Raw genomic sequence first — 25,670 nt, forward strand, 5'->3', positions numbered from 1 at the left:
AGATTGAGTAGGCGGAAATGGTGCCATAATAATGAAAATTATTTGCAATCATTTTACAAATGTGTCACGTTTTGGACTGCATACAGACAAGACCTGTGTACAATATTCTAGATCACCACTTTATATTGTAACTCACATGTAGAAGTTGTACTATTTCACATTGCACTGATTCATCAAATAATTCTGGCTTCACTTTTATCCCAGGGAGTTATGAATGCAGCCTGGAAGGTACCGCAATGAGGTTCGTCCAGAAGGGAACCTTGAAACTTGATGTCATCAAACCAGCTCCCGACATAAGAGCCCATCGCACTCTCAACCACCACTGTCAGGAAGATAAAGAAATCATCAAACTTAAATGTTGCGTGCAACGCCTCTATGAAGTCCAGTGGGAGAATGTGGACGGATCCGTCTTACCTTCAGCTTCAGGTAAGAATGAGTTGGTGGGGTGCATCAGCGTCTTCCAGCCAGAACCATTTTTTGCACGTCTTTCTCTCTCAATCCTCGGCTTCCTGTCTCTACTCTCTCTTATCTAATAAAGCATAAAATGCCTAAAAATAGTCTTAGAAAAGAAAAAAATGAAAGAAAGAATGACTCATCACAGTGCACTTCTGGGACAACAATAAAAGCTATACACACACAGCTGCCTATAATTCACCAATATGATTAAATCTTCACAGATGTGGAACTGGATCAAGATTACTACTGCATTCGCCACAATTACATAATGGGAAACTGCGGAGAAACTAGTGAAGACGAAAAACGATTTAGATGTAGAGTGATTAAGATTACACCCAATTATGAGATGACAACAATTCTGAAAATCTTCGGTGAGAGTAAGTAAAACAATTTACTGTCTGCAGTTGGCCTGGGGTGGGAATTCAACCCAGGCAGGACTTTCCCACTGTACCACTACTAAAGTGCCAAAACTATTTTGTAATAGAAATTAATTATTATCATTATTATTATCATTACCCTTATTATTACCCTTATTATTATTATTATACGCGGTAGAATTATTATTATTATACACGGTATGTATTATTGTTGCAGTCGTCATTCATTTTGCATGGAAATAACTGCATACTTTGCACTTGGCACAAGGTCCTACGTGTGAAGATGAGAAGAATGGTAGTGGACGAGAAGGAGACATATTAGAAAGAGCATGTGATCGCGGCCAGGTGGGAAATTTGGCTTTCCAACTTTTCGAATGTAAGGCCAGTGGACAATGGACACTTCTGGAGGATAGTTGTATTGTAAAAGAAATTCAAGATCTTCTGACTATATCCCAGGTAGAAGAACCCATTCATTTTCTATCTTTAAAGGGAATACCGTCACATGAAGGGGAATCACTTACACCAGTGGTTCTCAAAGTGGGCTCTGAGGACCCCCAGGCTTCCTCGAGGGCGTTCCAGGAGGTCCCCAGCTAAATTAGTTAATATAGCATCAAAATCAATTTAACCACTTTAACCCTATACACATCAGACATTTGAAAATAGCTGATCTACAAGCTCACAACGCATCGCGATGTGACTTGTTGTGAGCTTGTAGATCAGCTACTTTCCAAAAAACTTTTTTTATTTTATGTGGAATATTTTTCGAAACAGTTTAACAACACTTATCTTGTATGAGGGTCTTTGTTACAAGATATTTCCAGATGGGGGCGCAGTCCGCAGCTAAATAGCCTACATATTAATTTGGGGGTCCTTGACCTAAAAAAGGTTGAGAACCACTGGTATAATAGAATGTTCTTGATTTGTTTTGTAAAGCGACTTTGGGTACTATGAAAAGCGCTATGTAAGTGTGATGTATTATTGGTACCATACAATTAACATGTTTGATTCTTTTAGGATTTGGATAAGTACACAGTTCCAGGTTTTGTGGCAAATCTAGCTGAGGAGGTACAAGCACTGCAAACAGAAATTACTGGTTCGAGTGCAACCATATATGCTATTGTTACCATCCTGGGCAACATTGCAGAGAAAGCCGCTGATGTCAATCAGACTGTCATGACGGTAAGCAGGCGGAAGAAATCCCCATATAGCCTCGCCTTCAGCTCAAAAAAGGATATTCATAAAAAATATATAGAATTTTATAATGGAGTAGGTGAACAATTCTTAACTCTGATAATGCGGACCCAGAACACTGCTTGTTTTCATTTAAATACAAATATGAAACACTAGATGAATGACCTGATGAAATAGGAAAGTGTTCATCACTAAAACATCAAATTGAGAACCACTGAAGGAGCTTTATTATGCCAGTTAGTACTTTCCTTAAAGTATTATGCAATATTTTGTAGCTCGAAGCAAGATAAACTTGTTAACACCCTAACAGAGAAATGCTGTTTTGTCTGCAGGATATCCTGGAAACAGTTGATGTCATCATTGCTGAAGAAGCAAAAGAATCCTGGGTCATTCTGAACACCAACGAAACCCTCAACGCCAGCTCATCGTTTCTAATGTCACTGGAGTCTACCAACGACGCCTTGGAGGGGGAGTTTAATATAACAACCGACCTCATCCTGCTGACCAGAACAAGGTTCAACAACTCGTACAAGGCAGACATTAACTCTAGTGTCGCCCTCGATATTCTAAACACGAGTGCTACCAACCTCTTCATTACCACCACTGTCTTTACCCTCAACAACATCCTGCCTCCCAGGAATGCCAGCTTCAACGCCAGCAGCTTCAATACCACCAGCAACGAAACCAGCTATGAGAATACCATCAATGGCAAAGTGCTGATGGTGAAGCTGAACACAACAGTTGAAAATGTGATAATACGTTTTGACAAACAAAACACATCATTGACATTGAGCCCACAGTGCGTCTTCTGGAACTTCTCACTTTTAGATAACTTTGGCGGATGGGACCACGAGGGGTGTACTTTTGTGTCAGATATAAATGATACCGTCACCTGTAACTGCACCCACCTGACCTCCTTCACAATTCTGATGTCAATAGACATTCCCCCAGAAATTAAAGCTTTACTGGACATAATCTCGTACATTGGCGTATCGATATCAATGGGATGCTTGATCATTTGTCTGCTCGTCGAGCTAAGATATTGGAAAGACGCTACCAGTCGCATTGCTTTTAATAAAGACATGGCATACATAACTCATGTTTGTGTTGTGTTGTGTGCTGTGTGTCTGCTCGTTGCAAACATCTGCTTCATCATTGGATCAGGAATTGCGGACAACCCCCTCGAAAATCCAGGGGAAGATTACAGAGTTCCAGTCGCTGTATGCACCGCGGCAACATTTTTTATTCACTTTTTCTACCTTGCCATGTTCTTTTGGATACTTGTGTATGGTATTCTCCAGTTTTACACAACCATCATCAGTCCAACCGGCGACCCGGTCCGTAAGATCTGGGTAGGGATCGGTTTCTGTTTGGGCTTCGGAGGCCCTTTAATTATAGCAGTTGTCACCATTGCCTCTACAGCGGGCAGCGGTGGCTACATCAGAGAATACAACGCTTGTTGGCTAAACTGGCACAAGACGAAAGCCGTCCTTGCGTTTGTGATTCCTGCCTTGACCATTGTTTTGATAAACTTCGTGATTATAATCATGGTCTTGTTTAATAAAATCAAGAAGGAGATGGAGGAAATCTTCCCATCTACCCATCCCCACCAAACAATGTGGGTACACTTCACCCAAAACAATGATGAGGAGAGGCGTGGGGGTTCTGCCCAGTCAGAGGAAAAGAAGGGCATCACAGGATGCTTGGCCAGGATGTGTATCTGCACTTGTAACCCTCCCCACCAAACAGGCACCCAAAACAGTGATGAGGAGAGGCGTGTGGGTGTGGATTCTGCCCAGACAAAGGAGGTTTTTAAGAAGGTCTTTAAGGTCATGTCCGGGACCTTAATGAACTTTGCCAATATGACTTTGGTCTTTGGAATTACCTGGGGTCTGGGAGTGGGAACTATGACGGCTCCAACAAATATTGGAATCCATATCGCCTTTGCATTCTTCAACTCATTACAGGTATTGCAAAAAAACTCATCAAATTGTGCCATTAGTCAAAATGAATCAATAAAAGTCAAAATTTATTAAGGAGTAGCGAGGAGTGTCGGCCTCTGAACGACCACCAGAGACTGACCTTCCTCGCTACTCTTACCCACCTATGAGCATAGAAGTGGTACTGTTTTTTATTGTCTCCGCCAGGCCGAAGGCATGGCGAGAGAGTATGTTTTACCCCTTGTTGTCTCCGCCAGGCCGAAGGCATGGCGAGAGAGTATGTTTTACCCCTTGTCCGTCCGTCCGTCCGTGTGTCCGTCCGTCCGTCCGTCCGTGTGTGTGTCCGTCTGTCACCAGCTAATCTCCGGCACCGTTGGCCCGGTCGCTCCGAAACTGTGCACACACACTCCCTGGATGCCAATTCAGAACCTCTGCCCCAAATATTTCACATGGGCCTGTTATAGCGCCACCAGGAGGCCGATTTGTGCAAAACCTATTTTTTTATATTACTCCTACAAATTGTATCCAAACGTCATGCAAATCGGTACACAGTATCACTATAGTCATGTGATCAACACGGATCTGTCCGATTTCCCATATTCCATCCTCATTGCCTAAGGTTGGCTTCCAAAGTTTGCAGGATTGGTCCGTTTTGAACAAAAAGCCTCAAAGTATACACACAGCTTGGGATTTCCGTGAAATTTCACACGCACATTCCCACTAGGCCGAGGAAGAAATGCCACCCTTCTCACATTGGCCTGTTATAGCGCCACCAGCAGGTTTAATTTAGCAAAACACATTTTTGGAACAAAATGCCTCAAATCATGAATGCAGTGTCAATGCAAGAATAAATGGCACGGTTGGCACCCTTTTCACATTGGCCTATTATAGCGCCACCAGGAGGCCAGAATAACGTACCTGACCTGGTGGAGACCTGTGCTCCGAGGAGCACTTTTTCTAGTTGGGTATGGATTTATGCTGTACATGAATTACTATACTGCTGTATACAGTCAGAAATAAAACACTTCCCTTTATTTTTTCATTTAGGGTGTCTTCATTTTAGTGTTTGGGACACTGATGGATGAAAAGGTATGTTGAGTATACTATATCAAATACAGAAAATACAGATACATACTAAACTATATTGAAATAAAATATTTGTTTTATAAAGTTACAAAAAGTTGTGTATTTTATGTTTGTCCTACATTCTGCCTACAGCGCCGAACTGCCATTGTTAACCACATGAAGAGCCACATGAAGAAGTCTAATAAAAAAGGATTATGTGAAAGGCTAAGTAAGTTGCATCATGTTTAATAGATTCACTGATCTAAATTAAATCTGTGCTGACCCCTGTTGTGAGTGTTTCAATATGACAGATTTAATATGATGAAACAAATGGGAAAGACTCAATATTGAAGTATCAAGTTTTCTTTTCTTATTTTTAATATATAGCGTGTTTAAACAATTTAACAGATATATTAAAGGAGTAGTTCACCCAAAAATGTACTTATTTTCTATCAATTACACACCCCATGAAGCCTTGCATTCAAGGAGATTCTTTGTTTATGTCGCATTCCTGAGTCAATAATTTGAGGACCGGGTCATCGCATCGGTCAGTAGGAGACTCTTTGAGTCTCGCCGCTCATCAAATGATTGGCTCATGAATGGGACAAAAAAAAAATTCTCATTGGGTGTGTAATTGATAGAAAATAAGTCATTTTTTGAGTGAACTACTCCTTTAAGAGAAAGGGGGGAAATGACCTCCTCCCTAACTTTTGGTTGCTTCTTTTGTGAAGGATAATTCTGGCCTTTTCAGCATGGTTATGTATGTTTTGTCCAACTTACTTGACCATCAGTACTGATCTGAATGTCATCATTTTTGGTGGCGGCATGGAATTATCTTTAAAGGGCAAGACCACTTTGGTAGAGGTTTGGGTTGTGTAGTTACCTTGCCATGATGTAACTCCAAAGGTGGGCAAGAAATACAAAATAATTGCTCCATTGATTAGAAGATTTGATAATTCAAAATATGCTCCTCATTGACTTACATTGTACGGTAAAACTGCTCTCAAAGTCACTCTTTTAGCACAAAAATGAACACAAACAAAGTTGATTCAGACAATATAGAACATCACCAAACCCAGTACTGTTTTTTTTTTAAATAAAAATGTCAACTTCCTGTTGATTTTGCCATTTTTAATAAGTAGAAAACCCGGACTGGATCGGCGGATCCGGATCCAGATCTTCAAATAGTAAAATCAACAGGACGTTGACATTTTTATTAAAAAAACAAACAGTACTGGCCTGGGTTTGCTGATGCTCTATATTGTCTGAATCAGCTATGTTTGGGTTCATTTATGTGCTAAAAGAGTGACTTTGAGAGCTGTTTTACCGTCAAATGTAAGTCAATGAAGAGCATATTTTGAATTATCAATTTCTAATCAATGGAGCAATTATTTTTTATTTCTTGCCCACCTTTGGAGTTACATCATGGCAAGGTAACTACACAACCCAAACCTCTACTAAAGTGGTCTTACCCTTTAACATTGAATCTCCATGCTACTGCTTGAGTGTGTTCTTAACCACGTCACTAAGTTATTTAGAAAATACAAGCTCACAATGGATTGTACCATGTCACGGTGTGAGGTTGTAGTTCTGCTCATTTTGAACAATTTTCTAAATAATAAAGGCATCACCGTAGTGAACTTGTAGATCTGCTATTTTCAAAACATCTTGAACAATTTGAACATAAATCTTGTATGGGGGCCCCTGTCATAAAGAAGTTGACATGAAGAAGTTTGAGAACCACTTATAGATATTTTGCAGATTGAATAAGCCATTTTACCAAAACATTTTTTGTTCTCCAGATATCTGGTGTCAGGAGCATGTGTCAGGAGCCGGAAACACAAGCAGTTCTGGTCCGACGGAATCAGTCATTAGTACCAATTAATGGCAGAGTTTGTTAGCAATTACCATGTCAGCACAAAAAAGAAAACAACACTACAAAACTGGTCAATGGACTATTGTTGTCGGGGTTGGGTTTTTTTTTTCATGTTTTTTTCAGTCAGTGTTTTTCTAGGGGAGGCGAGATCACACTTGGGCCTTGCCGCTACATTGAATACGCCACTGGATGGAGAGATGGGGAGACCCCTTTTACTCTATAGCAATGATTGCTATAGCCAGGGATATAGAGCTATTTAACACTTACTTTAACAAAGAAATATCACTTACATCACATGCCAATTGTAATTTACAAGGTTTGCTGTCAGTTCACCCCTTTGCGGGGTGTGGGTCAATAAATGTCAAAGTGGTGGGTTTTGGGTATGGATAAAGTTAATTGAGAATCTGTCCAGAGCAAGGATGCAGCACAGTGGTCCTGGGCCACAACAAATAACTTTAAAACAGTGGTATTGAATGAAGTTAAATGGTATGGCATTTAACAGTCACTATGAATTGTCCATCGCATTGATTATTATTGTTCATAGCATTGCTGTTGGTCCAATGCAGTTGCCCACCAAGCTCCTGGGTGGCACACACCAGGTCCTTGGTTTGCACCCCAGTCCTGCAACAGCTCTGTGGACCAGGCCCAGGTCCAAGTGCGATAGAGTAACAAATTGGTCTGCCACTAGGCCTATATGCTAGTTGCACATGGGTGAGACTTGTCACGCCAGAGCTAGGTTCAAGAGCTCCAAAAGCTACATCTTGGAGATGTGGGCTTGCTTCCGATTGCCATAGGAGAGTAGTATAGGCACCCTTGGCCACCAGATTGTTGTTGTGCGTTAATGTGTGAACTTTTGTGAATATTGTATTTTATTTGTATTTATTTTAATGAAAAATATATATTTTTAAAGTCTATATATATTATAAAATGCATATAATGTTGTGTAATTAAACAGCCTCAAAGTCTCTGTTGTTCAATTACTGTAGGGACAGTGTCCAGACAAATGTATCACAGTACACTCTCTGATGACGTGCAGTAGTATAGGTGACGCTCTTCATTACAGACAAACTTTTTACACTGACAAAACTGTAAAGCATAAAAGCCCTAGCTGTACCATATGGGAAACAACTGACTAGATAGCTACTGTAGATATTTTTATGCCAAACCTGGTGCTCCATGTACAACCGATATATTCTATATTATTAAAATAAGAGTCTATTGGAAATGAATGAACAGGATATCCCATTGCAAGCTATGTTAGGAGATAAACAATTAGCCAAACCTAACTTAGATAAATTAGATCCAATTACATATTTCACATTATAGACTTGGTTCAATATTATCAAACAGTTAAAAATAGAAAGACAATCAAAAACACTAAGATGGGTGGCCTATGATACAGCATTTAAGCCAGGGAGGTTAGATCAGAGGTTTAAATGTTGGTCTTACAAGGGGATTACATCATATTATAAAATAATGGAAAAAAACATGTTACAGAGCTTTCAGGCCCTGAAAGATACATAATTTAGAAAAGACAGATTTTTTTTAGATATCTTCAGTTACGTCACTATTTTGTCCAGGAAGTCCAGAACTGTGATTCACAAACAAATCCGAACAAACTTATTCAACTGATTGCTCAGGTATATACGAAAGGAACAAAGAAAGTTGTATCAAAACTATATCAAAGTATTTCGGATTCCAGAAAACATACAACAGATTACATCAGGAAAAAATGGGAAATAGAACTTAACACACCAATCACAGTTGAACAATGGATAAATATTTGCAAAACACAATACACAACAACAAGCTCCAGCACCTGGCGGGAATTCTGTTGGAAAAACATTACTCGTTTTTTCATCACTCCAAAACTTAAATCGAGACAGATGAGAATACCCCAGGTATGCTGGAGGAACTGTGATGAGGAGGAAGCAAATCATTATCATATTTTCTGGGGTTGTTCGGGAATTCACACATACTGTAATGATGTCTTGGAGAAAATACAGGAGATTCTAGGTATACAAATATTAAAGTCCTGTCTATTGCTGTACTTGGGAGACTTACCAGAGGAAATTTCAGGAAGTGACAGATATCTTATGAAAATATTCATGGCTGCAGGGAAAAAAGCCATTACTCGTAAATGGCTACAGACGGAATCTCCATCTGCGGAAGATTGGCTTCAAGTAGTCTCTGAGATTTGTGACATGGAGAGGATGACTGCTAACTTGAGGATGAAGAAAGAGATATTTGAGAACAAATGGGGGAAATGGATTGATTATGAGCGACAAGAGGTCTAGGGAATAGGATAGTTAATTCAAATAAATATCTGTGTTTGGTCTTGATACAGTACTTAACCCATGACATACACACTCATGTACTGTATATACACAACGCATGACTTCTTAAATATATATATATTCATATATGTGTATATATGTTTTTTTTTACTATGTGTGAAGGTACTATGTGTGAGATGATATAAATGAAAGTGGTTGTTGTAAGAATTGAACGAGCTAAAACCTTTTGAACAAAAAATATACAGTTTTCATGTACTATCGTTTATTAACATTGAACAGCACCTGTGCCTTCCTTCTATTCTATTTTATTTTATTATTATATAAGATGATGTTTGGCAGCATATGTGATGTCTATTGTTTGTCTTTTGTTTTATGTGTTATGTTCTTGAAAACGTAATAAAATGTAAGTGAAAAAAATAAAAATAAGAGTCTATTAATAAAGATAATAGTTTGGCACTTTGTAAGATAAGTTAATAACTCCTAGCCTTGTTCTTAAAAAAGGCACTTTTGCACGTATGCTCCTTTTCTTCATAGACTGAATAAAGAATGGTTCGGTTGATGAGAAATAGACTTGAGTCATGAGAACTTTTATTGTTGTAATACCGAGAGCATTTCAAGCCGGATGTGTCGTGTTGCTGTTGGCACTTCATTGGCATCAAGCCCCCAGAACGGCGGAGAATTGTTGAAGCGTCAGAAGCCTGGTGGCCAAATCCGGTATTGCAGGACTTCAGCATTTGAGACGCTACTGCGCATGCTTCTTTCGTCTCAAACGGTAGTGCGCCTGCTCTATTGGTTCCATTATTGGCGCCAATCCAAGAAGTAGAGGCACTTTCGGGTGCTTCATGCGCTTGTGAACAACTTTCCTTGAAATGAATTGGTGGGGGCGGGGCAGTCCGCCCTCTAGATATATTATAACTATGATTGGCATAATAACAAATCGACGACGCGACGCATAAAACGAAAGCATTACCATCATCATCATGGTGGTGTTTTGTAGCGTTTAAGGTCAAAGCTCGTATATATTTTTAGATAATGTTTCGCATGCGAAGACGCGTGCGGTAGGTAGCCTAAATAATCAATGTTGTAATGTGGTGAGAAAGGAGATCAAGAAGAAAAGCACATGTGATGCGTAGATCCGACCACGTTAGTTCATGTGTGACAGCTCGCTGCTTTGGTGTTGACTGTTGATGATGATCATAACGGTGGGTAGCGTCTCCTAATGACATTTATAATACACATTACCTTAGGTTACTGTCATGATGAGTCGGACAAGCTTCTCAAGTACGAATAGTTAACGCCATTTGAAGACGTATATAAATATATATCTTATTTTATTTTAAATACCTGCCAGTTCGCATTATTTTCGCCTGGTTTGTATCGTGGTTGCTGTGGAGAGATCAGAGAAGCGTGATGATGAGCTCGTCCTTGGGTAGGAGTGGGTTGATAGGACTGGCCGTGTCGGCCACCGCTGGGCTCGGTCTGATAGCGTTCATCATCTACAAAGAAGTCACCAGGAGGAGATCACACAGAACGCTGCTGCTGGGGGCCAGTCATCGTGGTGGTGGGGCCACTAGTCCAGTGGCTCCTCGACCGTTTGACAGCAGAAGCGCCGATGATCATTATGGACCAATGACACTGCTGCAGGAGTCACTGGATGATGCTCAAGGTAAGGATTGTCACGATTGCACATTTAAGTTGACGATTAATTGTCACACAAATAATTGCGATTATCGATTTAATTGTGTTTTTGGCACTGGAACATGAATACAAACTTAAGCCTTTAGGCTTTCTAATCAAACACTATTTCAATGTTTTAATTTAGATTTGTATTAATGCCAGAACAATGGCTTCCATTATAGCATGCTAACTTACCAGGAATAGAAAGCCTGCAGTTTCTGTTAGCTTGGATTTCCCATCGATGATGTCACTGGTGGGTGGGTTTCTGAACTGTCCACAGCCCTCCTCTGAGACACAGAGTAGACAAAAATTGTACCATATTATAATGAGGATTATTGAGGACCAATTATATGAAGATAGGTTGAAAATGGGTGAAGTCGTCCTTTAAATATACAAAGAAATTACATATTTCATAATTGTATTCTAAAATAGCAGAAATAGCTGATCTGCTATTTTTGGAAAATATTTGAAAATGCATGAACATTTTACAAATGACCATCTCAAATAATGACAATTAGGCGATTATGTAATAATTGTGACAGGCGATTATGTAATAATTGTGACAGGCCTAAAGGTACTAGGTAGGTAGACGGTATCAGGCACATAAAGTAATAAACTAGTATTGCAATGGAAGACATTGTGACCTTGATACAATGGTGGGTTTGTGTGCTGCTGGTGCATGTTTGTTGGCAAGGCAGTTTCAACCTAACTGCCTAACTTCATGTGTGCGTGTGTGTGTGTGTGTGATAGCCATCGAAGGTCTTAAGTCAGCCAATATGAAGATTTGTTAGTGCTCATGATGATCATGAGAGTGGCCTGCCACCTATTTATTCAACCTGCTGTTATCATATACAATATGAATATGGTGAAGGCCTCACCCTGCAGTAATCAAATGTTAAATATCTATCTATTCACATGCATAGCCCTGTTCAATCTGACTCTGCTGACTGTGGATTCATACGAGCAGCTGAGAGTTATGCCTTTTACTAGTCCCAAATGTTTTGTAACAAGATTGGTCAACATATTACTTGGATTTCCCTGTTAACCAAATGCTTACCCAATCCCTTAGATAAGTTTAACAGTGAAAAGTAGAAAGAAGTGGAAAAATTAAATAGTGGCCACTTAATGTACTGTAAAATAGGAGACTAAATCTGTTTCATCTACCTACCACCACCCTCTCCCCTCACCCATCAAAACCACCACCTCTTCTGCTTGATCCCACCCGCCCGCCGCTACGCCCTACTCCACCTTCCCCCACCCCTGTTCTGTCCTCCAGAGGCGGAGGCCCAGCAGCAGGCGATGGCAGCGGTGGAGGCAGTGGTCCAGGGCCTGTCTCCGGAGCAGCAGCTGGAGTTGAGGAACCAGCTGGACCAGGTGCTGAGCTGCGTGTCCTCACTGCGCACCGAGGTGGCCGAGCTGAGGGGTGGCCTGCAGGACATCGCCTCGCAGATCATCCAAGATGTCAAGTCAGTTGTACCCCAAACCACCTTGGTGGTCAATGCATTGTGAACTTGTAGATCAGCTATATCTTTTGACAACTTTTGACCATTTTGGACAATTTTCACCTATACCGACATGCCCAAAATAAGGACGGCAGGTGATTTAAAAGGTTGTCTTTGCATTTGACAATGTAGTGAGAGAAGCAGGGCTGGTTGGTGTTGGAATTATGCGAGAACTTCTGGGAACTCGGATTAGTGTTGGAAGGGTGGGGCCCTTTGGCAAAGGTCTTGAATCAGGATTTGGACAGAGGATGGACCAGGAGGACCTGTAATGAAGTAGAAAACCTTGTCAGCGCCAAAGTTCCAAGTGGCTGAGGAGTTTTATGCACCAACCACGGCGGAGACTGTTGTTAACAATTTACAATTTAGGCGTTTAGCAGACGCTCTTAATCCAGAGCGACTTGCAGTAAGCAAGGACAGCACGAGGTAATACATCAAAATGCATATAAATAGTAATCTAGGGTCATAGGTAAACCAAGAACCTATCATCAGTCTAAATAGTATAATATCAAAACATCAATAATCTGTACATTGAAACTATACACACTGCAGGATGCCAGGAGTTTGATTCCTTCTCTGGCTTGGCCGGTTGGTTCAACTAATGTAATAGGCTGTGTTTTTGCGGGTGGGAAACGGTCAGAGAATTGTTCAAGGGATATAAATTGGCAGATTGACTAAACAGGCAATTGTTTTTTTCATGGGTCAACCATCTGGTTTTTATTATGCATCTTCACTTTTGTGTTCAGGAAAGGTGTGGAGGACAGCCAGCGGGCACGCCGCCGCCGTCACATCCACAGGGACCGTGCCGACTCTCAGAGCTCCAGTTCTGTTTACTTCACTGCCAGCCAGGGCAATGCCAGCACGTATGAAGGGGAGACCAGCGAAGGAGGGTAGGTGTCTGCGATTTAGATTCAGTACCACAGTACTACTACCACGTACAGAATCTTCCAAGAAGTACAATAGTACTGTAGGTCTGAATAGGATGTGTGATAACATAATACAATCTTACTATGAATTTGGGAAATATAGAAGACCCCTGATCATTCTCAAGATCCTCAAATTAGGACTTAGAATTGTTGGCCTCATTTCTAATAGGTTTCAAAGAAGGGCTTGGAGGTTATGAGGGATAATTTCCTAGCCAAACAGTGGTTATTTTATGGCACCTTGTGTTGCTAATATTGGTTCCCAGTATTACTCAGTAGTAATGAATTTCATCCACAAACATATCCTTTTTGAGAAATGGAAATGGCAATCTCACCAACACAACCAGACATCAATCAAAATGTCAAATATGCTGATGCGTGATGCTGTCTATTTTATTATGGCTTTTATTGTTTTTTTGTTTTTTTTCATTAGATAGGAGAGTGTAGAGAGACAGGACAAGGACAGAAAGAGGAGACAAGACCAGGAGTCAGATTCGAACTTGGGTCCTCACAGCTCTCAAGACACTTAATTGCTTGTATTCTAATTTATCAAGTTGTTAGGCTTCATGGAATAAATGGAAGTTAATAATAATAATGATTATAAATGAAAGTTAATAATTATAATTATATATTTGAGAAAGTAGTAAATCTGTACATGATCCACTCAGTGTGTACCTTGAGTCCTTGACTAACGGTGTGATGAGCATGTGCGTTACAGTTTATACCCTTTCTAATATCCCAGGTACTCCACAGCCTATGCTGAATCCGACTACACGGACCGTGACACGGACAGGGAGGAGGGGGGCGGGAGGGAGCCGGAACAGGAGTCGGAGGAGGATGAGGAGGACGAGGAGGAGAGGAGTTGCGCCACCATTCTCACCCTGCGCCAGGAAGACTCGCAGGATGAGGAAGTGGAGGACGAAGAAGGGGAACAGAAAGAGGAAAGCGAGGAGAGGCTGGAAGTGCTGGAGATGGTGGCTGAAGCTCCCAGCGGGGAGCTGGCTCTGCTGTTGGCACAGAGTGACATCCTCCACACGGGCGACGCCACCCTCAAAGTGGAGGGCTTCCGTCTGCTGCTCGCCAACAGAGCACAGGTGAGTGAGAGGTAGAGGTGTGTGAACATCCTAAGCTGTGCCCCCCCCCAGGGGTCTCTCCTAGGCCCCCTCCTTTTATCCCTCTACACACCAAACCTATTTTCGATGAATGTTTGCTTATTATTATGACTTGCCCAGAATAGGGATGCTAGGGTTCATGTGGTTAAAGGAAAGCTTGCATCTTAAATGTTACCTGTTCTGAGTCTACATCCCACACTGTACTGTTGTCATTTGCTATTTTAACGGTTGAAAATTAGACTCCAGTGCAGGGCGGTCATGCATTATCCACTTGGATATATTCAAATGTTGAAAATGACTGATGTATAAATGGTTACATGACTATGGATAAATGGTGTTCTATATTTGCTTATCTTCATTTGTCTGTGGATGAGACTATAAATGTTCTTTTCCCTGTTGCCATGACATCACATTCACAGTACGGAGACAGCCGAGAGTTTCTATGGCGACTGGCACGGGCATACAGTGACATGTTCGACTCAACAGAGGACAAGCAGGAGAAGAAATCCTATGCAGAGCAGGGTACTGTACTTACTTACACACAGCTAATTTATATACTATACAGTATATAGAAATCCTGTGCAGTGACAGGTTAATGTACTTACACACAGGTAGTTTATATACTATACAGTATATAGAAATCCTATGCAGAGCAGGGTAATGTACTTACACACAGGTAGTTCATATCGTTGCTGTCGGGCAGAAATCTCCTATCTCCATATTTTATTTTTATCGTAAATTAACGCCCTTCTTGATCATACTACAGCGTCACGCAAAAGTAGCAGATTGATGTTTTTGAATTTGAATCCTGAAAAGTACAGGACATATATATGCAACTTCAAATCTCAATTGTGTATAGTTGGATGATCAAAGAGTGCTTCTCCAGGTGCTGTGCCAAGTTGAAACATCAGCTGTGTGAAATTAACATTGTTCGAAAATTTGCATGATTTGATATTATCCCAACCTTTTTTACGACTGTCATTATATCTTAAGCTTTAACTTCTCACAGGCCGCGAGGAGGCGGAGATTGCACTAAAGAAGAATGGGCTGAACGCTGAATGCCACAAATGGTGAGACGCTGAAATGAACCTTTTCAATCTCTGAACTTGTAAAATGTTGAATTGTTAGCTATGTTAATGTAACAACGTGGGTGTTGTCTTCAACAAACGTTTTGATGTGAATTTATTCTCTGCCCAGGTTTGCTGTACTAGCAGGTCTCACCTCCCAGTATGAGAGCATGCATGGCAAACTGAAGAGCAGTCACATACTCAAGGTCAGTGGTAGCTAAGTACATTTACTTAAGTACTGTGCTTAAGTACAATTTAGAGGCACTTTTACTTTACTCGAAGATGTCCATTTTTCAATACTTTATTTTTCAATACAATATTTATAATTCTACTCCACTACACATGAGACTAAAATTATTTGAAAACTTTAGTTACAGGTATTTTATACTTTGGCTATTTGAAAATAGCATTGTGAGCTTGTAGATCGGCAATTTTCAAAAGATTTTGATACATTTTGAAAACGTGGAATACAGGACTTTTACTTCTAAGTATTTCTACGTAGTGGTTTTGCTACATTTATAAAACCATAATGGGCTGCTTTAGCCCATGTTCACGCCATTTTGGATTGGTCCAGAGCCCAAGCCCTGGGCTACAGTGGTCAATGACAATTCTACAATTAAGCACCAACCTCCTATCGCACTAGCCATTTTCTGGGGATAGCCCTGAAATATCAGTGTTAATCCCGCTCCAGAGCAGGGCCTGCACGCCCAGGGCTAATTTCGGTAATATCCCACTTCAAATATGTTAGTGTATGGTAGCTCAGGGCTAAGTTCAGTGTGAAAGCATAGGGTTTCATTACACCCAGTACCCCTGACTTCAGTATGCAGTTTGGGGCGCAGGGGCTTCTCACCGGTTTTGATTTCCGATCACTGGAGGGCACCATATGATTAGATTACTTACTTAGGGCATTTGGTGGGCCAGGCCCTCTTTTTTGTTCCTTTATTGAGACTGACAACTGACCTCTTGGGCTCTGTTAAACAAGATTATATATATATATATTATCTCAGTGGAACCACCTCATTAAATAAAATGGCAATAATTTAATAGTAAAAACCAAATCTCAAGAGTTGTGTGTTGTATTTAATGTTCTGGTATTCTTGTCATTGTAGGAGCATTTAGACCGCGCAATAGCCATTAGAGATGATGATCCACTGTGTTTTTTCCTGCTTGGGCGATGGTGCTATGAGGTGAGCCAAGGAAACTGCCTGACATAACTTGTCCTTGAGCTGTTTAGATGTGTTTTGGTAAATGTACAGTATGTGGTTCCACAAGGAGCAAAGCGTATCTCTCCTTATTGTCATGCCTTCACCACCTTCACTAAAGTTACTATTGTCATACATAGTGTACCTAATCTGTTTGTGCAACATAACTTGGTTCAAGACATGGACCCACTCGTGTGCTGTGCATCTAGGTAGCTACCCTAGGATGGCTGGAGAAGAAAGCAGCTGCTGCCCTGTATGAGAGCCCACCCTCCTCTACTCTCCATGACGCCCTGGAGAACTTTCTCAAGGTGCTCACCCACTTGTGCTTAATTTGTACAGCGAAGTATATAGGGCTTTCAGTGATACCTGAGCAGGCAGAACCTTTTCTTACCAAGTGTTTGCTCTTCACTTCATGTTTCATCATACATCATCTTCATTTTCAGGCAGAGGAACTTGACCCAGGTTTCTCCAAGAGAGTGAGACTTTTCATTGCTAAGGTAAATGAAAGATTGATTGAAAATAGTCAAATCGTTGCGTCAATCTTTCTATCAAAATGTTACAGATGATCAATGTGCTGTTGTTTGGCTTTTAGTGTCACTTGGAGCTAGGAAATATCTCTGAGGCAAAGAACTGGACCATGTTGGCTTTGAAGATGTCCAATTCCACTAACGATGTAAGGCTGTAATTCTATTCCCATTTAAGGTGGCACAATATTGTCATATTACTATGTAGGATAATGCTTCAGAACATTATATGAATGAAAAGGATACATTTTCCAAATACAGGACCGTTAAAGGAATACATTTGTATTCATGCTTGTTTGATTCCATCTTTGTTCCCCTAGGATGACGACACTACTAAGTTGGAGGTGGAGCTCGGGGCCTTAATTGACAAAGCAGCAGACTAGTAAGCGTCTGCCTCTGGTAGTCTAGCCAGGCTGCCAGTGTAACCCTAACCCTGGAAAGCGATGCTTTAAAAGCATCGCTTTTAAAAACCTGCACTAATCACCCCCTCCCTCTGTGGTCAGAGGAAATTAATATCATACAGTCACTGTGAAATGACAAGAGTGAGTTTGTGGAAGAAGTCTATATTTATACTTATTTATTGCATTGTGTGTTTGGATGCTGCTGACCATAACTTGTTTTGTTAACATGACCATATCGTGGTGGCACACCTTTTTCCAATACTGTATTTTAATTGTTGAGTTCATTATGCTTGCTCTTGACCAAACATGTACTTTGCCATTACAGCTAATTTTACTGCATTAGTTGCACAGCTATAGATGTAGTGATGCACTGTGGTGGAATTGTCAGATTGTGTTCATTTAATCAAGCCGTTCATTCCAAGCCAAGATTATATAATTGTTAGTCTTGCACAGTATTCTAAGTTTCAAATGGGTGTGTTTCACATGGGTATTGGCTTTCATAACCTCCTACTGCAGTGTAATGAATTGATAAAAAGATCTTCCATGTTTACTTAGTGTTTTCAGCTTTTCACCATGACATCCTGTAATCCAGTTTAAGTGAATATGCAGTATGTGATACATGATTGCTTTATAACCCACGGTAATTTAGATGGCACATTGTATTTTTTTCAGTTGATTTTGAAGCATTCATAGGCTTGAGATAACATGTACTCCTTAAATTGATTACTTAAATAAATCATTCCTTATTTTGAAGTCTCATGAGCATTGTAGTGAATATCGTTTTGTCATTACGTTGAATTAAAAAAAGAAAATTACCTTATTGCTAACAGATTTATTACTACTCATACCATGCCTGCACAAAACAAAACTGGGAGAGGGGGCAGAGCATCGCTTTCCATCCATTTTGTATTTAAAACATTTTACAAATTATGCAGTACTGCCCGACATCCCCAAAAGCGAAACAAAGAATCAGGAAAATAGATTTAATCTTTAAAGTTATATTAACCACTGAAAACCTCTATACTACCGGTGAGTCAATTTGACTGGGGTCGCCTCTGTTCTTGGTCCTCTTTTTACCCTTCTACACCATTCGTTGCTGAAAATAACAGATGTACAAAATCAACGCATTGTGAGCTTATAGATCTGCTGTTCCCCTGGCATCCCTATTCCCCCAGAATAGGAATTGCTAGGGTTCAAGTGGTTAAAGAGTTACAAAAAAGAACTACGGGAAAAAACTAAGGAAAATGTACGTAATCTTTAAAGTTATTACACATTTACAAAACCAAATGATCTTTCAACCACTTAGTGAGCGACTGCGTGTGTAAGCACAGAGCACAACTGCAACGTCCCATTGGCTTCATCTTCACTCCTTTTCTTGTGGCTAGGATTAGCTGTGTGTTACTCAGCCACAAGCAAGCACAAAATCAGACAACTCGAGTGTCATGGCCTTCATCGTCCCATGTCTCTCGGCCATTATGTGAGGGGAGCATTGCTTGAGTGAGCATGTCACACTTATAACAGTAGTTCAAGTGACAGGAAATGCGAGCACGATGTTGACTAACGACAGGCTCGCTTGCTTCCCAGCATGGCGCCATCTCAGTCCTTGACGTCTCCAACTCCATCAGCGTTGATGGCAAACATGGCTTCAGACTCTGGGAGGCAGGGCGAGTCGTAGATTTTGCAGATTCTCGTCTCTCCTCTGCCCTTCCTCAAGGACAGTCTGAAATTAGTCAAGTTTTAAACATGATTTAAGTCTTTAAGCTCTCAGTAAACAGTGGTTTGTAATAAAGTTAGTAGACTGGTGGGTGATCATTAAAAAAAAATCACTTTACACAACAACACTTTCCCCCCCCCATCCCTTTACCACCTGAGAGAATTTACAACTACAAGGTTTAGAGCAGGGGTGTTAAACTGGCGGCACATTAATCAAATAGGGCAAATAAAACCTTCATTTCTTTAAATTAATTAAACAATGCCCCTATTTTCCATTAAATCATGCAGTCATCAAGACTTACCAGAAACTAGACATACCAATCCTACAGACGTGACTCACCTTGTGGTTGAGGCGTGTGCCATAATGTTGCCTCCGATCGGTTTCTTGGGATCTGCAGAGAACATGGCCGCCCCATCCACCTGGGCCACAACCTGATTGGTGATCACTACAGCAACGCCAAACTGACATGTTGTAGGTAAGAGAAGAAAGGACTGTATTAGGAGACCCCTCATAGAAAACAACTCACTCTTAAAATAATGTTCCCACCGTTGAGATAGTCACTTACCTCGTCTGCGAGCCTGAGCAGCATCCGTAGGAAGCGACCCAGATGACACTGCCTGGCCGCGAGCTCTCCTCTGCCAGAGTAGTCTGTTCTGTATAGCGCTGTAGCACTGTCCACTATCAGCAGAGCATACCTATGACAAAACACAGAGCGAGAGCACATTGTGTTTGAAAGCCGAGCCTACAATCATGTACAGTGGTGTATATTCCATTATTCTGTTCTGTCTGACTAAACATGAGGTGCTGATGTCAGCAGCCTATTATGTACCATACCATTTATATTCAATGAATATTTCAACCAAGACATCTGAGGTACTGTAAGTGGGTAAAATTCAACAGCTAATTATTCTATATTATTTAATATTATACAATAGCTAATCAGTAATAGAGGTCAGAGGTCCCATTCTAGTTTATAGAATCTATAATAAAATACAATGAGACATTCTGGATGATGGCTGATTAGCTACCATACTACTAGTAGAGTATATAAACATATCTCGCCCTGTCAAACTCTACCAGTATTTGCCTGGTGGGTAATGGTAAATTACCCACTCGGGCTGGGAGACTGACCTGGATTCAGCCATCATGGCAGAGGCTTGGTACAGCAGCTGTGTCTGGTGGTCTGTGTTGAACGCTCTGGCATAGGCCACGTTGTCCAGAACGTCACTGCCTACCAGCCCATACCTGTTGAAGATGAACAGAAAATAAATCTACAGATATTAACTAATATTATACCGTGGTAGCGATCCTTTGTGCTATTTGTTACATGATGATTTCATCCCCTGACTTCTGAGGGGCAGAAGAGGGGACTCACCTCTCTGCCACAGCCAGAAGTCTCTCAGGTCTAAAAGTCCCTTCTGTGTCGATGTACATGGCTTTCCCTTCTCCACCACCTTGATCAATAGGCAACTATGGAGAGGAGACAGATTGTAATCAATGTTATCTTCCAACAACTGTTAATAGTCAGGGTTAGATACAAAACAAACCAAAAAACTGCTGGACATTTTCTTAACCACTAACCCCTATATATTTAGTTTATTTCACCCACGATTTTACGCCTGTAAACTTGTGATGCGACAAATAAAGTGAAGTTGAAGTAGCTGACCTGACAGGTGACGGCGAGGGTGTGGCACAGCTGGGTTTTCCCCGTCCTGAACTCCCCAAACATCTCTGTGATGGAGCCCGTCTCAATGCCCCCTGAGTTAAAAGATCAAAAATAATTCAGGGAAAAAGGAAACGCATAATCATGAAATATAACTAGATTGTTTTCTTTTTTTCCCCTCATAGAAATACTTTAGGAGGTAGACTACCCGCTTCTCTGTGGAAAAGGGAGTCACGTGAGAAGTACAGACCCTGTAGTAGCTTGTCCAGTTCTTTGGAGCCTGTAGAGACCTGGATGATTTCTGCTCTCCTCTGATGGAACTCTGTTGCTGTTGTAAAACCCATGGGTACTAGTTTAGCAGCCTCAGCCTGTAAAAGATAAATAGATGTGACTTATAATGTTCATCCGACCTCATGGTCTGTTGAGCTGTATTGCTTAATCCTGGTCCCTCCATAGGGACCACTGAGACTGTTGACTTTCTGTCCTACTAGTTAACTGCATTCACCACGTCTAACATGGTGAATACAACAGTAGGACGGCTACCAATGATTATTGTCATACGAGTAATCTGTCAATTAAATGTATGCAACTAATGTGGACCATACCATGCAGGTAAAATTATGTAAAACTACAAAATGATGGTGTAAGTGATCTAAGCCAAACAGACATCTTTAAATATTATTTACCCAGCAGTCAAAAGCCTAATTTTCCCATTCATTTATCATTTTACTGATACCACCTGACAACCTCATAACGTAGATGGATGGTCTTGTACAGAAGTAAAAGGTTACCTATTGTCAGTATAATCCAAACTAACGCAACCAACTATTTACTGAGAAGCATTCAGTATTCATGATGATCAACACCAACCAAAATTTTGTCAGCTTTGGCCTCGCTGATGCCTTTAATGTTGAGCAGTTCTTTTTTAGGGGTGTACGACACTGCCTCAATGGTGTGAAAGCCTGCTTCCTCCAGCTTCTTGATGTCACTGGCACTGATGCCATATTGCTGTGTGAAAAGACAAAATTAGTGACATACTGTGCTAAAAAAAAGTGTGGAGAGGAAGACTGAACGCTATACAATAAAAGTGTGGAGAGAAAGACTGAACGCTATACAATAAAAGCTGTGCCCTGGATTCACACCAATTTCCAGAAAGAGAAAGAAAGGGGTACAGGGGGAGCAAGGGGAAACAATAGAAAAATCAAACAAAAGGTTTCTAAATTAAATACGGTATTATACACATAGCATATCCATCCAGTATAGTATGTGGTTAGACTAGATATAGGTGCATGAACATAACAGCAGGTACTGTACATAATAATAGACATTAAAGTGCAAAAAGAATATCAGCGTACATGAGATTAAGATGACACTAGGTTATTAATGTTATGCTCTCAGCCTCACATTTGGATATGTGGATAGATAGGCCCTACTTCTGTTTTCACAACCACCTACTTTTGCTGGGGGCCCCAATGATTAGTATAGATACCATAACCATGCACTATTGCCTTGATTACCAATAATTCCATGTTTGAAACTGTAGCACAGCGTTACAATACATGGAAATGTTTATTCTAATCTAAACATTTGTTTGTGTGGCCTCACAGTAATGGATGCCAAACATCATTTTGGTCACAAATGTAGGGCGTATGCAACAAGAAGCTTCATCCTCCACAATATACTAAAGGAGGCTATGGAAATGTCAATACCTCCAGTCTGCTCAGAGGCTGAGGTCCAAAGCTCTCCTCCTCCTCTACTACCTCTGCCTCTGCCCTGGCCTCGCTTCTCATCGCCATGGTCTGAGAAGAAACGAATCAGGATGCCATACGAGATGATGGGTTACACAAGCTCATTAGAATGAATGTCATCCTCTGTTAAAGTTAACCACATGAATCCATACTAGCGTCCATATTCTGGAGTCAACATTCTGCGAAAATGGCAGGTCTATAAGCTCTCAACGTGTCACATTGCGATGTGTTGTGAGGGGTGATTTAATTGATGTAGATCATTGTTCTTTAGACAGTTTAGCCGTTAAACTGTCTAAAGAACAATGAAAAACACGCCTATACGAAAATAAATAACATCAACACTGAGAAGTGAGAAATGTGCAAGTTGAAAGCTTCACACTTGAGAAGTTGTCCTATTATTTCGCATTAAATGACCGTTTCGTGACAAATTCAAGTCGAGGTGCATCTTCTCAAGTTAAAGGCCAGTCCACGCCAATGATTCGCAACGCAACATGCAACTACCTACTTCAACCCTTATCCGCAATGGCAGTTACAAGGAGTTGCGTTGGTGTGATTGATTTAATACTTTACTAGCAGTTTGCCCAAAAAAAAGCACGGGAAAGTACAGTTCAATACACGGTCAGCTAAGAGGATTTAAAACCCAAGAAAGCCTATGTGGACTGGCCTTAAAACGGTTTTGTTGCAAGGAGTTGCGACTAGTTGCATGGGTGTGGACTGGCCTTTAAGTTAGATTTAAGTGAACAGGGTCGTAATCGTACGAATTGAACCAAACGGACCCGAGAGAGTCCGTTTTGTCCACTCTGGCAGTAAACAAACACAGGATGTTGCCGTCTGTGTAAAACGAGTTAGCATCAATGTTGTGATTAGCATTCTGTAAAAACAAGCGGTGTGCAAAGACGTTGCGACGACGTGGTACAATACATAAGCAAGACACATACACAGCGGAACATGTTTTAAATAAACATCAACATGATATAAAACTGTTTACCTCCTTCTATCTTCTTCAAAGTGCGAGAAAACAAAACTCCCGCCTGGCTGCGACGTCTTCGTTTGTCAACTAAGTACGTAATGACGCAATCCCATTGTCCGCCTTTTTGATTGGTCAACTTTCTTCTCAGCGTTGCCAGATTCTGTGAGAGAAATAAGCAACCATGTCTGTGAAAACAAGCCCGAAAAGAAGCAACTGCGGCCACATCATGAACACTTCAAACCTATTTTCAAAAGAAACTTGGACAAGATTTGAAAAATGTGAAATATTTTAACTACAACACAAATCTGGTACACGTCCCTGGCACAAAGTATTTCAGGCAGCAGACAAATGATACAATCTGAATCTGGGGGTCCTTGTCTCCTCCTTGAGATGAAAATGTTTGAGAACTGGTTTAAACAACATTAAGAAACAAGCCCAAATAAGCAACTTACACTTTAGAAACAAGCCCAAAGCCAGAGCCGAGAGTTATGACACTAGCGTTGACTCCCACTCCAATGGTAAGAATGGAATGCCAGAGTGTAGAAAAGAAAGTAACGACACGCTCTGATCTCGTCGCAAAGCGGGCTCCTATGGGCTATAGTTCCAAACATTGGAACTATCTCATTGAGATAGACAGAGCACTTCCGCATTCCATTCTTACTATGGGAGTAGACGCTAGTGTCAGAACCCTCTTTATGGCTCTGTGGAATGCTAAAGTGCTCTGTCTATCTCAATGAGATAGTTCCAAACCTCTCTGGTAACAAAAACGCCGAAGTGATCAAAAATGTCAACCAAACAACACGCTATTTGTGGAGGATTGATCGTCTAGTCAGTAAGAATACCCTGAAGATTCTTGCAGGGGCCCTCATTCAAGGTCATTATGATTATGCATGCACTTCATGGTATCACAACACCTCCAAGGCCTTAAAAACAAGGCTCCAAACATCCCAAAACAAACTTGTAAGGCTACTTCTTGGCCTCAATCACAAAACCCATCTAACCCCTGCTCATTTTGCTAGGATTGGGTGGCTTAGGGTTGAGGACAGAGTACAGCAACTTGCTATGGGCCTGGTCTTCAAGATACACCACAACATTGGGATCCCCTAGCCTGGTAAACCCTCCCTCCGGAAATCTCATTTCCATTTGATTTCAGGAGTGAATGTATACGGACCGAATGTACCCAAACGGTCCATCACTCAAGTCGCCCCCCCTAGCTCCCTACAGAAGTCGTCCGTGTGCAACTCGTGAAAAAGTGGAGATATTTGACTAAACACACGTTTTCTGGCAGAACTTTCAAATGGATATGAAACTAGAGGACAAAATATGACTCCAACTCTTAGGAATTAATTATTGGGTGAGTACAAACGGAGTTTAGAGCACTTTTATGGCCGCGCAGATCGCCACTACACAGTGGGGCTACGAGAGCGATCTATGACTGTGTATTTGGAATACTTGAAATGTATGTAAGATCACAGACATTCTTAGGGCTAGGGGTTCTCATCTTAAACAACTAAACAAGCTAAGTGCTAAATGAGTCTTCCAGTTTAGTAGACTTTGTATTGTGAATTTGTACTTCCATGTACTGATGTTCTCATGTCTTACTAAATAAAAGTACATCAATCAATATAACCCTTTGTGGTGAGATCGAAGCGTGACGTTACTCTCTCTTCTACACTCTGGCCATAACTTGCTAACAGGGTTGCCATGTCCGCTTATTATAAGCGACGTATGGCTTGTTTTTCTGTAAAGCCGCTTGTAAATATTGGTAGTTGTGGGTTGTGTTTTTTGGGGGGCTTGTTTCTAAAGTGTAGTTGCTTATTTGGGCTTGTTTCCTAATGTTGTTTAAACCAGTGGTTCTCAAACATTTTCATGTCAAAGACATATGAAAATATTTTGTACTAGGGACCCTAGCCTCGTTCCCAGCCTTAATTGTGTTGTTAATATGTGTCAAAAATATTTTTCACTTAA

At 40.9% G+C, this 25,670-nt stretch overlaps 3 protein-coding genes across 4 annotated transcripts in view; 2 read left to right on the forward strand and 1 right to left on the reverse strand.

Annotated features, from left to right (window-relative positions):
- LOC308103834 (adhesion G protein-coupled receptor F5-like) overlaps positions 1-3,840 on the forward strand; it is a gene marked incomplete at both ends in the record, with an annotated part of 7,315 nt that extends 3,475 nt beyond the window's left edge. The window contains 6 exon segments of the mRNA XM_080454013.1: positions 205-426; positions 678-833; positions 1,102-1,289; positions 1,848-2,012; positions 2,357-3,740; positions 3,824-3,840. Coding sequence (XP_080310139.1) covers positions 205-426; positions 678-833; positions 1,102-1,289; positions 1,848-2,012; positions 2,357-3,740; positions 3,824-3,840 — 2,132 coding nt within the window.
- Positions 3,841-10,156: 6,316 nt separating this feature from the next.
- On the forward strand, positions 10,157-18,370 carry rmdn3 (regulator of microtubule dynamics 3). Its single transcript, XM_080453493.1, has 12 exons — positions 10,157-10,868; positions 12,156-12,345; positions 13,125-13,268; positions 14,044-14,395; positions 14,833-14,935; positions 15,423-15,483; positions 15,611-15,686; positions 16,590-16,667; positions 16,892-16,990; positions 17,126-17,179; positions 17,275-17,355; positions 17,527-18,370. The coding sequence occupies exons 1-12, from the start codon at positions 10,613-10,615 to the stop codon at positions 17,587-17,589; spliced, it is 1,557 nt and encodes a 518-aa protein (XP_080309619.1). The 5' UTR covers positions 10,157-10,612; the 3' UTR covers positions 17,590-18,370.
- A 127-nt stretch (positions 18,371-18,497) lies between these two features.
- On the reverse strand, positions 18,498-23,862 carry rad51 (RAD51 recombinase). 2 transcript variants are annotated; one of them, XM_080453495.1, is made up of 10 exons: positions 23,721-23,862; positions 22,694-22,783; positions 21,855-21,992; positions 21,235-21,352; positions 20,988-21,079; positions 20,697-20,791; positions 20,453-20,566; positions 19,887-20,016; positions 19,661-19,782; positions 18,498-19,327 (listed from the first exon to the last, which is right to left on the reverse strand). In XM_080453495.1, the coding sequence occupies exons 2-10, from the start codon at positions 22,778-22,780 to the stop codon at positions 19,204-19,206; spliced, it is 1,020 nt and encodes a 339-aa protein (XP_080309621.1). In that variant the 5' UTR covers positions 22,781-22,783; positions 23,721-23,862; the 3' UTR covers positions 18,498-19,203. The 2 variants fall into 2 exon arrangements, with proteins under 2 accessions (XP_080309621.1, XP_080309622.1); XM_080453496.1 differs by lacking the exon at positions 23,721-23,862 and adding an exon at positions 23,147-23,205.
- Positions 23,863-25,670: the final 1,808 nt, after the last annotated feature.

The sequence above is a fragment of the Gymnoscopelus braueri genome (assembly GCF_963280865.1).
Source record: "Gymnoscopelus braueri genome assembly, chromosome: 16".
Classification (NCBI taxonomy): domain Eukaryota; kingdom Metazoa; phylum Chordata; class Actinopteri; order Myctophiformes; family Myctophidae; genus Gymnoscopelus; species Gymnoscopelus braueri.

Excerpts from the sequence above, each read along its gene's own strand:
- rmdn3 (XM_080453493.1), top strand. The coding sequence starts at position 10,613 with ATGATGAGCTCGTCCTTGGGTAGGAGTGGGTTGATAGGACTGGCCGTG. Across the intron at positions 15,484-15,610 it reads AACGCTGAATGCCACAAATG|GTTTGCTGTACTAGCAGGTC; the intron begins GTGAGACGCTGA and ends TTCTCTGCCCAG. Across the intron at positions 17,180-17,274 it reads TGAGACTTTTCATTGCTAAG|TGTCACTTGGAGCTAGGAAA; the intron begins GTAAATGAAAGA and ends TTTGGCTTTTAG.
- rad51 (XM_080453495.1), bottom strand. The coding sequence starts at position 22,780 with ATGGCGATGAGAAGCGAGGCCAGGGCAGAGGCAGAGGTAGTAGAGGAG. Across the intron at positions 20,792-20,987 it reads CCCTCGCCGTCACCTGTCAG|TTGCCTATTGATCAAGGTGG; the intron begins GTCAGCTACTTC and ends TCCTCTCCATAG. Across the intron at positions 20,017-20,452 it reads GCCATGATGGCTGAATCCAG|GTATGCTCTGCTGATAGTGG; the intron begins GTCAGTCTCCCA and ends GTTTTGTCATAG.